The sequence below is a fragment of the Notothenia rossii genome (assembly GCF_949606895.1).
Source record: "Notothenia rossii genome assembly, chromosome: 3".
In the NCBI taxonomy this organism is placed as follows: Eukaryota; Metazoa; Chordata; class Actinopteri; order Perciformes; family Nototheniidae; genus Notothenia; species Notothenia rossii.
The window spans coordinates 93,011,978-93,031,863 of NC_136901.1; the positions used below are offsets into that span (position 1 = coordinate 93,011,978).

Here is a 19,886-nt window from a genome sequence, read left to right on the forward strand (position 1 = left end):
CTCAACTGAAAGAGGAAACACATTCAAAATATAATAAAATGTGGAGACTTTGGGATATTTATCTCCCATTCTTTTACTTTTTCTGACATTTTCAACACCAAACATGTCGTTAATGTCTCTGTTTAGTGAACTACAGCAATCTGAAAGCCTATACATTATTTATATCACACTTTATCAGTAGACAAATGCAGGAAATGACTTTTTTAATGCAGTCTTTTCTGATATATCTGGGATATTTATCTCCCATTCTTTTACTTTTCGGGCATTTTACAGACCAGACATGTCGTTGATGTCACTGTTTACCAAACTACCACTTTTCCTGGAAAATGCATAAAATGATGCAATATATGTTAAATACATGTTTTATACATGTAATTACTGGGGTTCCATTTCTTCTGATTACCTAATTTGGGCGTCCACATTTGGGCGTGCACATTTGGGCGTGCACATTTGCCGCGCGCAAACCTACCTCTTTTGGATTTGGAAAGGTTGGCATGTATGAGCATACAGTCAATAACTTTGTTGTTATTAGCATCTGGTTAGCTAGCTATGCTAACGAATATAAGAAGCTTTTTCTCCAACCAGTGAGGTAAAGGCACATCTTTATATGATCATTATAGTTATAACAGAAGAGAATAAAGTAAACTATATAAAATACTATATGACAGTAAAAAAAAAGTTGTTATTAATAAACAAGAATACAGTTAGAAAGGGGAGTGATTTGTAAAATATCCATAAAGAAAAATAAATAGGCTTACAGTTCTGTGTCATATGGGTGTTGAGAGATGTATCCATAGATCTGTTAATGTTGCTCTCAAAGTGCACCAGATTGATGTTTTTAACTCAAACATTTAAAAAAAAAAAGCCCACACACTTAAATCATGTTCACATGGATAGGAAACTAAATACATTTGCACACATCTAGTGTCCGTATCTTTCTGTTTTGGTGTTCATGCCACACCGTGCACGTGAATGCATGCGCGAGTCATGGTGAGATATCTGGATTAAGAGGTTGCTTTTTCTTTGCACAGCATGAAAGAAAGGCCAAATGAATGGGCTGTGATTTTTGTATTTTTAAGCGGAGGTCAATAATTTGTACGGCCCTGTTGAAAAAATTGAAATGGCCCTTGAGAGGAAAAAGGTTCCCCACCCCTGCGTTAGAGAATAAGGTGTCCACCAACTAAAAAATATTGAGGATCGTCTTTGCTTTGGTTTCCCACAGATGCCATTTTATAAAAATCAATAACATTAATCTGGAGAAGACAATTAAACCTTCGACCAATAATTGCATCAGGCGTGTTCTGGTCTGCTTCATTTGTTGTGTACCGTAATCATGAATGAGGTAATCAACAATCAATTTCATCATTTAACAACCAGTTTTGAAGTAATGCTGCACACTTTCCAGCTCTATTGCTGAGATCTGGAAACATGGATAACATTATCAAACATTGAATACAAATTGCAAGTTAGTTTTTGTTATTTCCAGCTGAACTTAAAGAGCAGCTTGCAGGTTAGAGACACCAGTGAATAAATGTGTAAGAAAATTATGAATACACTAGATTTTCCCAAAAATATATAGAAATATACACTACAGTGACATCTGGCGTCGTTTTTGTAAGAAATGTTCACTTCCGCATAAAAAAGCCTCGGCACGTGACCTCCCGCGTGTGACGTAACACGGGGGAAACAAGGGGGGGAGCGGCCGGTCTAACGTATGAATAAACCTGGATCAGAATGCTAGTTTTGACACAGAAGAGGTTGAAAATATATATTCGAATGCATATGATTATAATTATGAGCCCGCTAGGCGTCCAAGAGACCAGGAGCAGCCAAGGATTAGAAAAAATAACGGCCATCGGAGAGAAATGGAGCTTTGGTGTGAGGAGAACCAGTGGAGAACAGAGCAGCTGTCTTGGTGAGTGACCGGCGTTAGCATGTTAGCTAAAGTCAGTCACAACACAACATTGTAAAGTTAGCAATCATATATCAGGCTATAATTAAAGTAGTATTGATAATATAGTAACGTTACTGGCAGGACTGTTGATACTGATCCATAACAGAAACTAATGCGCAAGTATCAGCCGTATCTCGCGTTACCTAATGCAACTCCACACTACGGTGCTGACCGGAGGGGAGACGCGAGATACGGCTGATACATGACGATCTGGCGGAGAAAGGTTGTGGAGCTTCCGTTGATATGTCGCTGCAACCTGCACAAACACAAGCTCACTATGATTACAAATGGTGAAATGCAATGTAAAATTACCGAAAAAATACCAGCTCACTAAATCACAACCGCTCAAACCAACTACAAACTACTACCGCGGATTGGGCAGAGAACGAGTCCGAGAAAGTTAACTCCCCCATGTGACGTAATATGACACGTTTGACGTATGACGTTAAAAAAATCAGTTTTTAGTAGCAGAGCTCAAAACGGCTCCTTTTCCTCTGAATTCCTGCCCTTATGTCTTGTAAAACATATCAAATCCTGCATTAACATTTTTAATTGTAATTTTCAGTGCAAGGTTAAGCATAAATGTAGTAAAAAAATGTTTGCAGTTTAGTTTCCTTATTTCCAGCTGGACTCAAAGTCTACAAGATGTATTTGTAATTTTAAGTTTTTTGGGAAGCTGTAGGCTTGTACTCTTTGATTCAGTTGATATTGTCCTGGTCAGACTTAAAATATGTTTCCATAAAATTGAAGGTTATGGTTTGGTTTATATTTATTTATTATGACAATGTTTTGCCTTTTATGTACATTCTCACTTTTCCTGTAACGCTGGACATTTCCCCGCTGCGGGACAAATAATGGATTTCTGTTTCTTTAGTTTGGACCAGCATTTTGGTTGTCTTTTAAACCCCGAACAGAAAGCAGAGAGAGTGACCGAGCATCAAACATTCTCATTTCACCAAAACTCCTGAAATCAATGAGGAAGCGTCCGCTCAATGCAGCTCGGCAATTATCCTGAATGGCCGAAGTGCCCTTTAACAAATCCAGAGACTAATTTGTTTTGACTGAAGCAAATGGACGGGTGGGTCTGATTATCCCTGAGCACGCAGCTACACACACACACACACACACACACACACACACACACACACACACACACACACACACACACACACACACACACACACACACACACACACACACACACACACACACACACACACACATAATCACTAATACACTCATGCAAATGGGCAAACACACACACCTTGTCGAACAGCATTAGTGTGTGAATGGATTGATCAGCATGCCGGAGCACATCTCAGGTGTGTGTTTGTGCGCGCACGCGCGTGTGTGTGTGAGATGGAAGAGGAGGATCACCTCGGGAAAAGCTGCCGTTCAATGGATCAGAATATTGATCAGAGTGAAAGAGGTTTATAACCGACACTGTTTCACTTTACATATGTTTAACGAGACGGGAGGATTTTCTCTTCAGACCGCAACAAAAGACCAATGGGGGAGGAAGTATTTTACGTAAGGTTAAGGTAACCTTTCTATAGAGCGCATTTCAGACACAAAGGACATTTAAAGTGCTTTACAACATGGCTTAAAAGTTAAATACTCTATGCTGATAGGTCAATTTCACAGCAGAAGAAGAGAGAGAGAAAGTAAACACTAAAGGGAACAGCAGAAGACAGACAGGAAGTAAACACTAAAGGGAACAGCAGAAGAAGACAGACAGGAAGTAAACATTAAAGGGACAGGAAGTAAGCACTAAATGGAACAGCCGAAGAAGACAAACAGGAAATAAACACAAAAGGGAACAGCACAAGACAGACAGGAAGTAAACACTAAAGGGAACAGCAGAAGACAGACAGGAAGTAAACACTAAAGGGAACAGCAGAAGATGACAGACAGGAAGTAAACACTAAAGGGACAGGAAGTAAACACTAAATGGAACAGCCGAAGAAGACAGACAGGAAGTAAACACTAAAGGGAACAGCAGAAGAAGACAGACAGGAAGTAAACACTAAAGGGAACAGCAGAAGAAGACAGACAGGAAGTAAACACTAAAGGGAACAGCTGAAGAAAAAAGACAGGATGTAAACACCAAAGGGAACAGCAGAAGAAGACAGACAGGAAGTAACCACTACAGGGAACAGTAGAAGAAGACAAACAGGAAGTAAACACTAACGGGAACAGCAGAAGAAGACAGACAGGAAGTAAACACTAACGAGAACAGCAGAAGAAGAGAGACAGGAAGTAAACACTAAAGGGAACAGTAGAAGAAGACAGACAGGAAGTAACCACTACAGGGAACAGTAGAAGAAGACATACAGGAATAAACCATTACAGGGAACAGTAGAAGAAGACAGACAGGAAGTAAACACTAAAGGGAACAGCTGGAGAAAAAAGACAGGAAGTAAACACTAACGGGAACAGCAGAAGAAGACAAACAGGAAGTAAACACTAAAGGGACTAGCAGAAGAAGACAGACAGGAAGTAAACACTAAAGGAAACAACAGAAGGAGACAAACAATAAACACTAAAGGTAACAACAGAAGAAGACAGACAGGAAGTAAACACTAAAGGGATCAGCAGAAGAAGACAGACATGAAGTAAACAATAAAGGGAAGAGCAGAAGGAGACAGATAATAAACACTAAAGGTAACAACAGAAGAAGACAGACAGGAAGTAAACATTCAAAGTTAAATTGACTAGACTTCTTTCTGCGTTGTGATACGACTTCACAGACTGTAGTCTCTTAATCATATTCCTTAGCAACAGTCTGCTCTCCTCTCCTTATTAATAAACTCAGCATTAAAAAGTAGCCATGTCAGATCATTGTAGGAGTAAAAAGCTCAATATTACAGAAGATTAAAGTTTGTAATTTGACTTACTTGACCCACCATTTGTATGTGATGTTGTCCTCTGTAGAGCCACATGAAATTGCCAAAGCATTGGTGATTTATCGTCGAGGGCTAAGTGCAGTGGTGAGGTTTCTCCATGTAGATCAGACCATTACAAGTCAAATCAGACAGAGCTTCCTGCTCTGGCAGATGAAGGAGACCCTGCAGGCAGCTACATTTGATTTATTATCCCAAGATGCTCGCTGGCAATCACATCCGTGGATATTGACCGACCTCTTCACAATGTCTCAGCCACAATAAATAACAGATGGGATCAGATGAAATGCTCGAGGGCCATCAAGCTTCACCGGGACACAAAGCTAAACCCAATGCCAGGTGCTCGACTCCAAAGATTTGCATGATGGCTCCGAAATTATTCCAAAACAAACACACAGAAACACACACACACACACGTATTTTGTGTTTGCAGTGTCCAGTCCAGTTTGGCAGATTAAGTGTTTTTGTAGGCCTTCCTATAAGTGAGCATCACAAGGGCTCCTCATAAAGAGACGATTAAAATGTTCCATTGGATTTCGGTATAGGGCTATTGCAGAAAATGATTAAATGTATGATACTTAGACACCTACACGTTGTGTTCAGCAAGATAATCTCCACAAATTAACACCACTTTATGATCTTTGAAGTAAAAATCTAACGGCACGGTCACATGACTTCACGTCACCACCGCTAATCTAAAGGTGGCTAATGTTGGGCTATAAAGGAACTACAGTACGGTCACATGACTTCACGTTACCACCGCTAATCTAAAGGTGGCTAATGTTGGGCTATAAAGGAACTACAGTACGGTCACATGACTTCACGTTACCACCGCTAATCTAAAGGTGGCTAATGTTGGGCTATAAAGGAACTACAGTACGGTCACATGACTTCACGTTACCACCGCTAAGCTAAAGGCGGCTAATGTTGGGCTATAAAGCAACTACAGCACGGTCACATGACTTCATGTCACCATCGCTAAGCTAAAGGCGGCTAATGTTGGGCTATAAAGCAACTACAGCACGGTCACATGACTTCACGTCACCACCGCTAAGCTAAAGGCGGCTAATGTTGGGCTATAAAGCAACTACAGCACGGTCACATGACTTCACGTCACCACCGCTAAGCTAAAGGCGGCTAATGTTGGGCTATAAAGCAACTACAGCACGGTCACATGACTTCACGTCACCACCGCTAAGCTAAAGGCGGCTAATGTTGGGCTATAAAGCAACTACAGCACGGTCACATGACTTCACGTCACCACCGCTAAGCTAAAGGTGGCTAATGTTGGGCTATTAAGGAATTACAGCACGGTCACATGACTTCACGTCACCACCGCTAAGCTAAAGGTGGCTAATGTTGGGCTATAAAGGAACTACAGCACGGTCACATGACTTCACGTCACCACCGCTAAGCTAAAGGCGGCTAATGTTGGGCTATAAAGGAACTACAGCACGGTCACATGACTTCACGCACCACCGCTAAGCTAAAGGCGGCTAATGTTGGGCTATAAAGGAACTACAGCACGGTCACATGACTTCACGTCACCACCGCTAAGCTAAAGGCGGCTAATGTTGGGCTATAAAGGAACTACAGCACGTTCACATGACTTCACGTCACCACCGCTAAGCTAAAGGTGGCTAATGTTGGGCTATAAAGGAACTACAGCACGGTCACATGACTTCACGTCACCACCGCTAAGCTAAAGGCGGCTAATGTTGGGCTATAAAGGAACTACAGCACGTTCACATGACTTCACGTCACCACCGCTAAGCTAAAGGCGGCTAATGTTGGGCTATAAAGGAACTACAGCACGGTCACATGACTTCACGCACCACCGCTAAGCTAAAGGCGGCTAATGTTGGGCTATAAAGGAACTACAGCACGGTCACATGACTTCACGTCACCACCGCTAAGCTAAAGGCGGCTAATGTTGGGCTATAAAGGAACTACAGCACGGTCACATGACTTCACGCCACCACCGCTAAGCTAAAGGTGGCTAATGTTGGGCTATAAAGGAACTACAGCACGTTCACATGACTTCACGTCACCACCGCTAAGCTAAAGGCGGCTATCTTCAGGCTTATTTTCAGGCTTCTAAACAAAAGGGACTAATTCCTGAACAACTCTTTGGCAGCATGCCGAGTAAAATACCAAATAAGTCATCATATCATACAGAAGCCCTCTGAAGCAAATAAACAAACAGAAAATGGACTAAAAATAGTTTTCTCCCTGTTTCTATGACATCTATCTGTTTTTTGGCTCGTGTGCAGAGGCAGAGTTTCTGGGGGCTAACGTGTGGGAGCGATGTGTGCATGCATTTTGGGTAAGTGTGTGTGTTTACTTCCTTTTTCATATCCGATACACACGCCAACGCTGGCAGCAATGGTTCAAGGTCCAGAGTAATTAAATGTTTCCTCTTCAGACTCTGTCGCCTACAGCTCTGCCTGAAGGCAATATGTTAGGAAGAATAAATATGAATGTACAAACCTGGCTAGTGCTGGACTACTCTCATTGATTTTAGAGCAATAAACTGTAATATGTGAATAGAATAGAATATAATCCTTTATTGTCATTATACAGGTACAATGAGATGAGTTGAGCAACTCCGTTTTTAAGGTGCCATCAAGAATACAGAAAAACAAACAAGAGGCGTAAAACATTCAGGAGAAGACAACATACAAACAACAAGCATTCATACTTCAACTTTTGTGTGTGTGTGATTGATTATCCAACATTTCACTCATTATCGAGGAACTTTCTTGTTTTATTTTTTTATTTCCGTCACTATAAACTCTTTGAACCAAAAATGTTTAGCTGGTTCAAATTGATCTTACTATTTGGATATAGAAGCTTATAAACGTTTCATTGTTTTATATATATATTCACACGATAATTGAATGATTACTTGGATCTAAGGAAGTGGCTATTGGGGATCCTCAGGTATCAACGAAATTCAGCAATCAGACAAATATTTACAAACTGAACATTTAAATATAACAAAAACGGCATATTTTACAAGAAAAAACTATATATTATAGAACTTGAAGTTGTTTAATATCCGTGTAAAGGAACTAAGGATGAAGTCAGCTGATTTAAAGGAAAGTTGAACAGCTGCTCCCTCTGCTGGTGGACTTTAGTTTTTTATGTTGTTATATTCCATGGAATGCTCTTAACATCCCGATAGCAATGAATATCTGAAGTGCTTTGACAACAAATCCATACAAAAAATTCATCTGTGGAAGCCGTGGCGCTGTAAAAAGCACGACCAATCATCTGAGCCGGCCCGGCTAAAATAACTGGATGGCCTACCTGCCTGTCAGCCTTCCATCTGTGCACGAACTTATCTCGTGCCCTCATTGGTCATGTGCGCGTTCGTGTGTGTTGGAAGAGGGGCTCTGTAAGGAAGTTTCAAATGTATCTTACTATTTGGACATAGTGTCGGTTGGATTTGGATAAAGTTGTTGTTACGGTATTGTTAATATTAGTTTTATTGTTGAATCTGTTGATTCATTATATTTTGTAGCTTTCTTCCCTTTTGGCCTATATTAAATAACATTTGTTTTTAAATATGATCAAATGCTAATTTAAGTCAAGGAGTGTTTATTTTAATTGTATTCTCTTTAAATAAATGTTGTTAAATGTATCTTTATAATGTGTTTCTGTTGCATTTTAATGCTCTTTGTGAAGCCCTTTGAATTGAATTGTGTTGAAATGTAAATAAAATCATCTGAATGCAGATCCTAATAAATACATTAGGTATCAGCTCATTTCTGTTTCTCTCTTTTCTCTGCTTACTTTTTAGATGAAGTGTGTCGTTTGTATTGTTATATTTTGTATTTATTGCATTTGTAGTATTTTGGAGATTATTTGGCAATGAACATAAATAATGTTATTTAATTGTATAATTCAGATTGAAACAGATTTCAATCAAGACATTCATTTGAACTAACACCACCAGTGGAAACAGGACAAACATTATTTACAAACAGACCATTTTATTATTTAAAAAAATGCATATTTCACATAAAAAAACAATATATTACAGAGCTGGGAGTTGTGGTTTTATCCGTTTATAAAAACAGTGAAAGTAGTGACAGCGGCGCCATCTGCTGGTGGCCGAGCGTAACTGTTTCTGAAATAATTTCAGAAACCAGTGTAACCAGTAGAGTGTGAGCTGTGGTCTCAGGAGTCGTTGGGGAGGCCGAACAGTTTGACGGTGCCGGCCTCTCGGTTGCTGTCGTATTTTCCCTCCTTGTCGTCGCAGGCGTAGGCGAGCAGCGGCCTCTTGGGGTGCCACGCCACGGTGAAGGTGGGGGAGTCACACTGCACCTCCCACAGCTTCTCTCCTGCACACAGAATTTCAGAGGATGAGCATCATAGGAGGAAATGTAATTGTGGGGACCAGTTTGCACATACTACTTTAAAGATCCCCCTCTATGATACTGTTGTTCATCCATATATCACAGGTCTCAGATATATCCAGAGCCTGTCTCTGATTGGCTGAAACACCAAACAGATCATTGCAGCATTACCCATAATCCCCTCTGTTTCAGCCCTGTTTCCAAAGTGCTGACATGAAGAAGAGGGGACACATGTTGATGTAGAAGAGACATGGAGAAGAGGGGACACATGTTGATGTAGAAGAGACATGAAGAAGAGGGGACACATGTTGATGTAGAAGAGACATGAAGAAGAGGGGACACATGTTGATGTAGAAGAGACACGAAGAAGAGGGGACACGTGTTGATGTAGAAGAGACATGAAGAAGAGGGGACACATGTTGATGTAGAAGAGACATGAAGAAGAGGGGACACATGTTGATGTAGAAGAGACACGAAGAAGAGGGGACACATGTTGATGTAGAAGAGACATGAAGAAGAGGGGACACATGTTGATGTAGAAGAGACATGAAGAAGAGGGGACACATGTTGATGTAGAAGAGACATGAAGAAGAGGGGACACATGTTGATGTAGAAGAGACATGAAGCAGAGGGGACACATGTTGATGTAGAAGAGACATGAAGAAGAGGGGACACATGTTGATGTAGAAGAGACATGAAGAAGAGAGGACACATGTTGATGTAGAAGAGACGTGGAGAAGAGGGGACACATGTTGATGTAGAGGAGACATGGAGAAGAGGGGACACATGTTGATGTAGAAGAGACATGAAGAAGAGGGGACACATGTTGATGACATGAGGAAGTGGATGTTAAGAGGTGACCCTTAAAGTCTCAGATGCAGAGTGTGTTTCTGTGTGTCGCTCTGACCTGTTTCCACCTCACAGATGTCGATGAAGTGATCCTCGGAGGCCGACGCCAACATCTTCCCATCGTGGCTGAAACTCAGAGTCCTCACCGGCCAGTCCAGCCTGCAACGAAAACACATCCATCAGTCAAAAATAAGGATATATTCAGAAAGATACGTGCAAATTAAAGAAAGTACTCAGAGTCATATTATAATGAATTCAATGGATTATCAATTTCCATCTGAAAAGGACAACAGATGGAAATTAGCTATTAGCTCAAATCTGGCCTTAATCTCTTCTCTTTCCTGAGATGAATGTATTTGTATGCATGGTCCTTGTTGAAATAAATACATAATAAAAACCGTCTTCCGTCTTGTTTTAATAATTTAATATATACATTTTTTTTTATTGTATTGCTCTTTTTTTACTATCTTTATTTTTAAATTCTAATGCTTTTTATTTTTATATTTATTTACTATTTTATGTCATATTAGTTATTATTAGTATTGTTTTATTAATTTACTATTATTATTTCTAAATCTATTGCTTTTCCAATTTATCCATTTACTTTTTCTATTATTATTTTTTTTTTTTGTTTTGAAAAAATAACAGACTTTTTACGTGTGGCCTAATCCTCTTCCGTACTTACTTTTACTAAGTGCGTTGCTTTTCTGATTATTTTAACAATGTATTCTTTTGCTTATTTTACCTTCCTGGAGTTATTAACCATAGTATACACCTTTTATAAATAATCATCCAGAACTGATCAAACTAACCCTAAAGCATCAAACTGGTGCTTCAAATGTAATTATAATATTATGTATCATAAGCCCTGTTGTAGAAATGAATCATTAAGTTTAGTTTAACCAAAAGTATTCCTGTAACTTAATTCTCAGGTCTCTATTTTCCCCTGTTTTGAATTATAATACTTCCTTAGAACAGACAAAAGGCCATAGGTAAAAACAAACTGCTTTAAACTTCCATTACTTCTTCACTTCTTGCCAAACAGGTTGCTTTTGTTTGTGTGGAATTTCCTCCTCAACCCTGATATTTCACTCACCTTGAGAAGCAGCGCACGCACACGAGCTCCTCCACGTTCCACAAGCTGACGAGCGCGTCGGCACTTCCCGTGGCGAAGTATTTCCCCGTGGGGTCGAACTTGATGCAGATGCAGTTTGACGGGTGAGCGTTGATGGACTGGATGGGCTTCAGCTCCGGATAACTGCACACAAACATACAAATTAAGCTCTGAAGCATTTCAAGTAGGGATGTCCCGATCACCTTTTTTTGCTCCCGATCCGATTCCGATCATTTGATTTTGACAATTTGCTGATACCGATTTTTCCCGATCCGATCTTTATGCAATGCATTAAGAGAAAAAAAAGCATTCAAGTTGTCCCTTAAGGTTATTTTTTTATTTAAATTGGATATTCTATCCAACATGGATATAGCTTCTTTCTTTCACAGCAGCATTGGATCAGTTCAGTTGTGCAGCATTGGATCAAAACTAAATAAAGCTTATCAATACTCGTTAGCTTACTGCTACAATTAGACACTGCTCCCACTCTGTTGCCAGATTTGAGAGAAATAAGCAGGTCTCTGAAAACAAGCCCCAAAGAAGCAACACATACATGATGTTGTGTAATTTGAAACCAAAACTAAGGCCTCAGGATGAATTTAAGACTTGAACATGGTCATTTTTGTTTTGTAACATTGAATACAAAATTTAAAAAAAAGTATTTATAAAAAAAATAAAAAAATAAAAAAAAATCCCTATCCCCGATTTTTTTTCTCCCGATTCCGATCTTTTGAAAATCACGTGATCGGGTCGGGACATCTCTAATTTCAATCGTCACTTTTATTCAGAACAGAAAACCACACACTACGCACACAAGGTACAAGTATCTAAACAATCTGGACAGATAGATAGAAGAGAATATAATTGGAGGATGAAACCCTCTTTAATGGTCACATGTTCTCTGCTTCTTACCCATCCTAGTACCAGGAGCAGTGACAGAAGGTGAGTTTGGAGTTTGTTTCAACTCAAACAAAGGTACCTAAATGTGCCTTTTAAAAGGTTACAGGTTAATAAGATAAATTGTGGATTTCCCATCAACCCTGAAAGAAAAGGCTCCATTTACCTGGCCGGGTTTTCCCACTGTTTTGAAGAGATGGGGCAAAATATAAATATATAAATATATAAAAAATGATGCAGCCGTTGGTGAGGAAGAACATGTCGTTGCTATGGCGATTTACACAATGACAACATTTCTTACATACAACGTCCTCGACAACTTCTGTAGTCCTATTCAGCCACTTGTTAACACAACCATCGTTTTTCAGACACAGTGTTTAATGTCGTGGAACAAAACGTGATCCGTCTCTTACATTTGTCTCAACCACAGACCCTATTTCCAGCTATTCTCCAAAAACTAGTTCAAATAACCGTTGACTCTGAGACGAGGGAAGGTTTTAGGATTTGCACCACTCTACACAGAGGTTGTTTGTGGAGAATCCTAAATACACTTCTCCTACCTGAGGACGTTGATGCAGCCGTTGCCGTTGGTGAGGAAGAACATGTCGTTGTCATTGCTCCAGGAGATTTCGTTCACCTCGAACTTGAACTGCTCCTCGGCTCTGGAGCGGTGCGTCTTGGCGTCGATGAACGTCACCACGTCGTCTTTGTTCCCCACAGCGATCGTCTGACCGTCGGGGCTCCAGCAGATGTTGATGTTCTCTCCTGAAGAGCAAACAAAAACAATATGAGAATTTTAAAAGATTCCCTATTATACCGTTTGTCATCAGTACATTATAGGTCTCAGATATATCCAGAGCCTGTCTCTGATTGGCTGGAACACCAAACAGATCATTGCAGCATTACCCATAATCCCCTCTGTTTCAGCCCTGTTTCCAAAGTCTGTTACTTTAGATGGAAATAAGAAGCCCCTCCCCACGCCCCTCTGAGAGAGATTTGGTTTGGGGGGGGGGGGGGGTTACCTTGGTTGCTGATTGGCTAATGGTTACACGAGACAAAACATCGTTATGACCAGGGGTGCACGTAACTTGTTTTCCCTGGTTCTCAAAAGGTGCACCTGGAGATGTTGCTTTGTGCGCATCCTTAACATGAAATAAACCGGACCTTTTGAGGGGTACTTGACTTTATGAACGGGGGGGGGGGGGGGGTGCGCTAGTGAGCAAGCAGCAGGGTTACAGTGCGGAGCGCATAAAGCAGACCCTTCACGCGATAGCGAGGGGTAGAGCGGGGGATCGCAGATGCCGTCGTGCTCGCCGACGGATTAAACAAATTAAACCTAAATGGCTCGCGAATTATAGGCTACTTAGGCGGCCGTTAATATACCCGCCCAAGTAAAGTCTATGTGTGGGAAACCCTGCTATCTTACCAGTTCTTATGCAACTCACAAATATCACTCACTCTCTCTCTCTCTCTCTTCTCTCTCTCAATGTTGGTGCACAAATGCGCCTTTTTACAAATGATCCGGTGCTCTTTTCTGGCGGGGGGTGCCCCCCAAATAAAGTCAGAATCTCTTGTTAATGGAGAAAAGACATGAAAAAGTGGATTTTGCATGATAGGAGACTTTTAAAGGATCTCTGGTCCCACCTTTAGTGTTGACGGTGGCGATGCATTTGGTGGTGCGGACGTCCCAGATGCGGATGGTCTTGTCTCCGGAGGCGGTGACGAACAGGTCGGGGTTGGTTGGATGCCAGCAGAGCTGATCCACGCTGTCCCCATGGCCTCGGTAGTTATTCTCCTTCACCTGAGGACAGAGACACACTCTAACTCAACACAAATTCATACATTTCTGTACGCCAGGGGTGTCCAAACTTTTTTCCCCGAGGGCCACATAAAGAAGGGCTGGGCCCCTCACTAGAGTGTATCGCCTCATAAGTTCAGTTATAAGTTAACAAAATCAATCAAATGCAGGTAAATTATGCTTGTGAGTGTTTGCAGCTCATCCCTTCAAACAGAAATAGGAAGGGTGTATTTCAAGCTTGCTATGTAAGTCATTGGGCTTTTTTCTTATCAACTTAGATATGTTAGAACATATTTTAAACTTTAATTGACTGAAATTGGTCTTATTAACACATGAATACTACTGCGAAATATATGTTTACGGATATATTTAAGAAGTACAATACAAGACAAGCACAGGTTTTATCTTGAGGGCCATATTCCATTATACTTTTTTAATTTGCTGAGGGCCGATTCAAAATGTAGTTTGGACACCCCAGATACAGCACTTTTCAAAACAAGGCCATTCAAAGTGCGTTACAAAAATGTAAGATATTAAGAAACATGTTATGAAATGGCATTTAAAAACACTCATTTAAAAGCAAAGATAATAAAACATGAATAACAAAGGTAAATTAATTAAAGTGACAGTGCAGTGTGAGATACACACATCTGAAAGGTTTAGCTCTGACTCTCAATCATTGCTAACTTTATAGCGGAAATAGTTTTCTTTGACCTCACTTTCTTTTTTACTTTGTCCTTTAGTTATTGCAAGTGTTAAACGAACCCCCCTTTGGAAAATTATAATCTGCAACCCAATATCCCAAAAATGCATCTGATCCTGGCCATATTTGGGTAGCGTATAAAATGTATTTGCTCCAATACACAGGGAAGAATCAACAAGGCTGTGACATATTATATCCGGTAGTAAACAAGGTAGCCTACTGTGTTTGGATTTACTACCCTAAATTATAAGTTTAAACCTAATTGTGATTCTCACCTGCACTTTGGAAAGGACATCCATAACATTCACCTGTTTGCAACTCATATCAATATTCCAATTACTGTCGATAGACTATTCTGCACTGTATCTATTATATTATATTTTATTGTATTTACCTGCACGATTTTATTTGTTTTATTGTGTGACCTAAGATGTTCATTGTCATAACTACACTGTAGCCATGCACACATGACAATAAAAGCGATGAAAGTTGAAACACGCACAGACAGATGCTAACGTTAGCATGTTAGCACGTTAGCATGTTAGCTCCTCGACTCACCAGCCGGTCCTTCTCCAGGATGAAAACGCTGGCAGTTTTATCGAAGGATCCGGAAGCGAGTCTCCTCCCGTCGCAGCTCCAGGCCACAGAGTGGACTTTAGCGGTGTGAGCCGGGAACTCTCGGCTCTTGTTGTTGTTCCTGAAGCTCTCCTGCATCTCCTGGTAGTACTTGGACGCCATGTTGAAACGGAATGGTTCTCCTTCTTCTTCTCTCGGTTATTGCCGGATTGCAAAATAACTTTAAGGCGCATACCGCCACCTACTGTACAAGAATATGCATCACCATGTCATCCTATCACTACTTGTGGAAGTATGGCCCAATTCCCTTTTAGTTTTAAACCTGATGTTTATAAGCTCCTTAGTTTTTGCAACAGTCTGTACATATACACAACTTTATAATAAAATGCACACATTTACCTTTTTCTAGACTAAACACTGTATGATCTAAGTTTTAAAAAAAAATGAGGTTACCATGAGGTTGTTAAGATGGCATTTTATCACTGGATGTTTGCAGGAACTGTTTGTAAATAGTGTGGCTGCAGTCGAATAGTCCGAAAATCAGCTCCTATCGTCTATTCCTTGACCTCTGTGTGAAACGTCACAGGGTTAAGGAATAGTGGATAGGAGAATTGAAAAGGAGAAAAGACTGCTGTGCTTTGAGAATCCGAGGTTGCGGTCGGATAGTCAAAAAATCCGCTCCTATCGTCTATTCCTTGACCTCTGTGTGAAACGTCATGGGGTTAAGGAATTGTGGATAGGATCATTTAAAAGGACCTAGGAGAAAAGACTGCTGTGCTTTGAGAATCCGACTGCACTTACAATATCCAACGTATTTATGATGCGCCAGCGGACGTCATAAATGTGCGTCTGCTGTGAGGAAACTACAGTTTTCTAGCGGACTACATGGATGTATAATAAGAACGACGGACTACTTTAAACTCATCGAGAGACTCTGCACCGTGCTCTGATGCTGTTGCTTTGCTTTATGAACGTGGACAACAGCAGTGCTTGAATTGGAATAAAAAAGGTGCCAGTACTCTAAATCAGCAACAAGTATTTGGCACAAAGTCATAGTACATCCTATAATGCTGGTGGGTTTGTCTCTTTACTGTATATTTTAGAAAGGCTCACTGTACTTAAACAAAATGACTCAGGGTGCATCTGAGATTAGAGGGGGTGCAGTGGTAAAGTGCTATTTTTATAAGTGGGGAGTGGACCTGACACCCTCTAGTCTAGGGGGCTCCGGGGGCATGCTCCCCCGGGAACTTTTTTTTTAAAATATTGAAGTTAGATGCATCAATCTGGTGCACTTTGAGAGCAAAATGAAGAGATATATGGATACCTCTCAACATCCATAATGAAACAACTGTAAACAGATTTACTTTTTCTTTATGGATATAAAAGAAAGTAAAGCTTGACTCCTACTGGCTGGTTAAATGACTCCTCGTCCCTGAGGCCACTACCAGTTTTTTGTGCCATTTTGCTGGATTTATTTGTCAATAGCGTTGCTGCACAAAGTGATAGCCCTAGATTTTTTTTTAAATGTTGGACTTAAATGCATCAATCTGGTGCATTTTGAGGGGGAAATAAAGAGACTACACCCATATGAAACAAAAATGTATACATTTAAATAATCATACAATTATAAGTACATGGCCATAACCAATAACATACAATATCCAATATGAAAAAACATTGAAACTTGTTTATTTATTTGTTTTTGGTTCATTTATAGTTGTGAGTGTGTCTGGGCTCCTGAATCGGCCTCTCCTGTCTCCCTCCTCTCCCCCCTGCTCCTCTTTGAGGCAACAGCAAAGACTAGTTTTAGCTCTCAACAAGTTTATCTTACCTTTTTTCACCTAGTTAACATTTTGTTTGTATTATTCATGCATATTTTACTAATCACTACCCCCTCAAATGGAAATATGTGTTTACATAAATGGTGACCGAACCGTTTGAGACCCACTGAGATAACTTAAACTAAGTTAACTATCTAAAGACTCAGAGAGTAATTTACCTCACCAGAGCTGTAGTTATCAGCCTCTCAGTCTGACAGCAAAGGACCCTCCCTCCACCTTGTTGTTGAAACAGCTCCTTATATCCGTTAGCGCAGCTAGCTAGCACCAGATGCTAACAACAATACACGTAACCGGTGCGCGCGCTTTCTCGCTCGCTCGCGCCACACATACACCAACACACACCCTCCCGAGCTTGAATGACACACAGAGACCAATGGAGGGCATTAGTATGATCTGTATGAAAGTGGCAATGTCGGCAGGCCACGTCATGTAGACAGCCAGTCACCCTCTGTGAGGCAGAGTCAGACACACATTTGCGCTGCGTTGCGTTTACAATATATACGTATATTGCCGGCGGCTGAGTACCGGCATTTTACTGAGTACCGGCACCTTGCCGGTAGGCCTACTCAGTAAGAAGTGCCGGTACCACATGGGTAAAAATCAGAAGTGCCGGTACTGCGTACCGGTGAGTACCGGCCCAATTCAAGCACTGGATACAGTCACTACCCATCATTTACATTTCACCGTGACATGGACAAAAATGTAACGTCAGCTTACCTCATGGCACGAATCCAGACTCTCCTTTGGAAAACATTGGCCGGGAAACGATAGAACAAGCACGTTTCATGCGAAGACCTGTGGCTGCAACCCGGAGCAAAGCAACAAACCATTGCGTAGCTAACTAGTAGCGCTAGCTTTAGCTAACGTTAGCTAACGAAACGAACTGCCGAGTAAAATTGGAAAACACTGGTAATTAATTATTCTATAATTTGTAAAACTACGGTGTTAAAAATGACAATTTCAAAAATACAGATTCTAACGGTCAGATATAGATACAGATACTAAAGATAGGCAGTTACTTGCTTTCAAGCAGAACACAGGGGAAAACAAACTTAGCAAGAGTGTTTACGTGTTCGGCGTAATGACGTACAACGGCCTCTACAATTTCTGTAGTCCTATTCAGCCACTCGGTAACAACCATCGCTTTTCAGACACGTAAACTCTTCAGAAATCCCCAGTGGGGTCACTGCTGATGTATTTAATGTCGTAGAACAAAATGTGATTTATCTCTTAAATTTGTGTCAACCACAGACCTTATTTCGAGCTATTTTCCAAAACCCTATGGAAAAAATGCATTGCTTTTTGAGGAAGGAACCGGAAGTCCTAAAAATGCTAACTTACTTACGGGTTTTACGACGCGTCACTGCGGTTCTCTATAGATGATGAGTACTGGGATGGCGCATTAGTGAGAGTGAACAATAGTACGTCCTGTGCCAGGCTCAATCTTATACAACTAAAAGTTTTCCACCGTATCTATTACACCAACTCTCCAAAATATACCCAAATGTCACGGATACCTGTAACAGATGCCACACGTCACCAGCAAACATGACTCATATGTTTTGGTCTTTTCCTCGCCTACAAGGATACTGGACAAGCATTTTCAAACACCTTGCTGAGGCCTTGGACGTGGTATTGACACCATGTGCAGAAACTGCCATTTTTGGAGTACTACCTGGCCACCGAATGATAACGGGGGAAACTAAAGACAGTATAGCCTTTGCATCTATTTTAGCACGTAGAAGAATACTCCTAGAATGGTGCTAAAGCATCTCTAAGGCTTAAAGATCTAATGATGTACCTGAACTTGGAGAAGATTAAATATAATCTGAGGGGCTCTTCAAAACTATTCGGCTCTATGATAGCCTACACAGCTGAATTTAAGACACTAAATTAAGAAGAAAGGGGGGGACTATGAATGTATGTGCTTTTTTGTTTGTTTTTTGTTTTTGTTTCTGTCTTTATATATGTATGTATGTATGTATGTATGTATGTATGTATGTATGTATGTATGTATGTACGTATCTACACACATATACATATACACATGCATACATACACGTACGTATGTGTATGTATGTATGTCTAAGATGTTCGCTAACTGTTAGTGTTGTTGCATAGCAACCACCTCGCACTAAGTTTTGTGCAGAAGGCAACGGAGGGACTATTTTATTTTGAACACCATTATTTACTAATAAAAACTATTTAAATTAGAGTGTGTATTTTTCTTTCATATTGCCACACTTGGTAACCGTTTTATAAAAGCAATAGCTCACTTCAGGCCGTGATATATGCTCATTATATCACGGCCTGTCGTGAGCTATTGCTTAAATATATGTGTATGTGTATATGTGGAGGAAACTTCTGTGTAGCAATGCAGAGGGAGTCACCGACTCATGAAGGAAACACAGGACGAGCAGGATCTTTGATGTCAAACACTGATGTTTAAAGGTCCCATGTCATGGCCATTTCCACTGATCATAATTCCATTGTTGAGATCTACTAGAATAGATTTATATTGTGCAATTTTCCAAACTCACATTGGTTTCTCATTCAGCATCTCTGTAAACTACGTGTATTCACTGAATTTCACTCTCTGCCTTTAACGGCTCGTTGTAGCTCCAATAGCTCCAGCCCCCAAACTCCCTGTGAGCACAGTGTGCTCTGATTGGACGGGACGTTGTGAATCGCGCTGAGCTCCGTGGAGGTGTGGTTTCCTTGTTTAGCGACAGCGACACACAGCCAAACTCACCCTGAGCACCATACTTGCCAACCTTTAGACCTCAGAAATCGGGAGCATTTCAAAATGCAAAATGGGGGGGGGGTGCTAGTGGATCGCTGGAGCGCACTTGCGGCCTGTAGCACCGTCCTTGATGGAGCATATGTG

At 40.7% G+C, this 19,886-nt stretch overlaps 1 protein-coding gene across 1 annotated transcript; it reads right to left on the minus strand.

Moving 5' to 3' along the window:
* Window positions 1-8,835: 8,835 nt before the first annotated feature.
* thoc3 (THO complex 3) lies at window positions 8,836-15,374 on the minus strand. Its single transcript, XM_079668569.1, has 6 exons — window positions 15,141-15,374; window positions 13,726-13,882; window positions 12,642-12,846; window positions 11,167-11,328; window positions 10,129-10,229; window positions 8,836-9,206 (listed from the first exon to the last, which is right to left on the minus strand). Exons 1-6 carry the CDS (start codon window positions 15,318-15,320, stop codon window positions 9,043-9,045), a joined length of 969 nt encoding a protein of 322 aa, XP_079524695.1. The 5' UTR covers window positions 15,321-15,374; the 3' UTR covers window positions 8,836-9,042.
* Window positions 15,375-19,886: the final 4,512 nt, after the last annotated feature.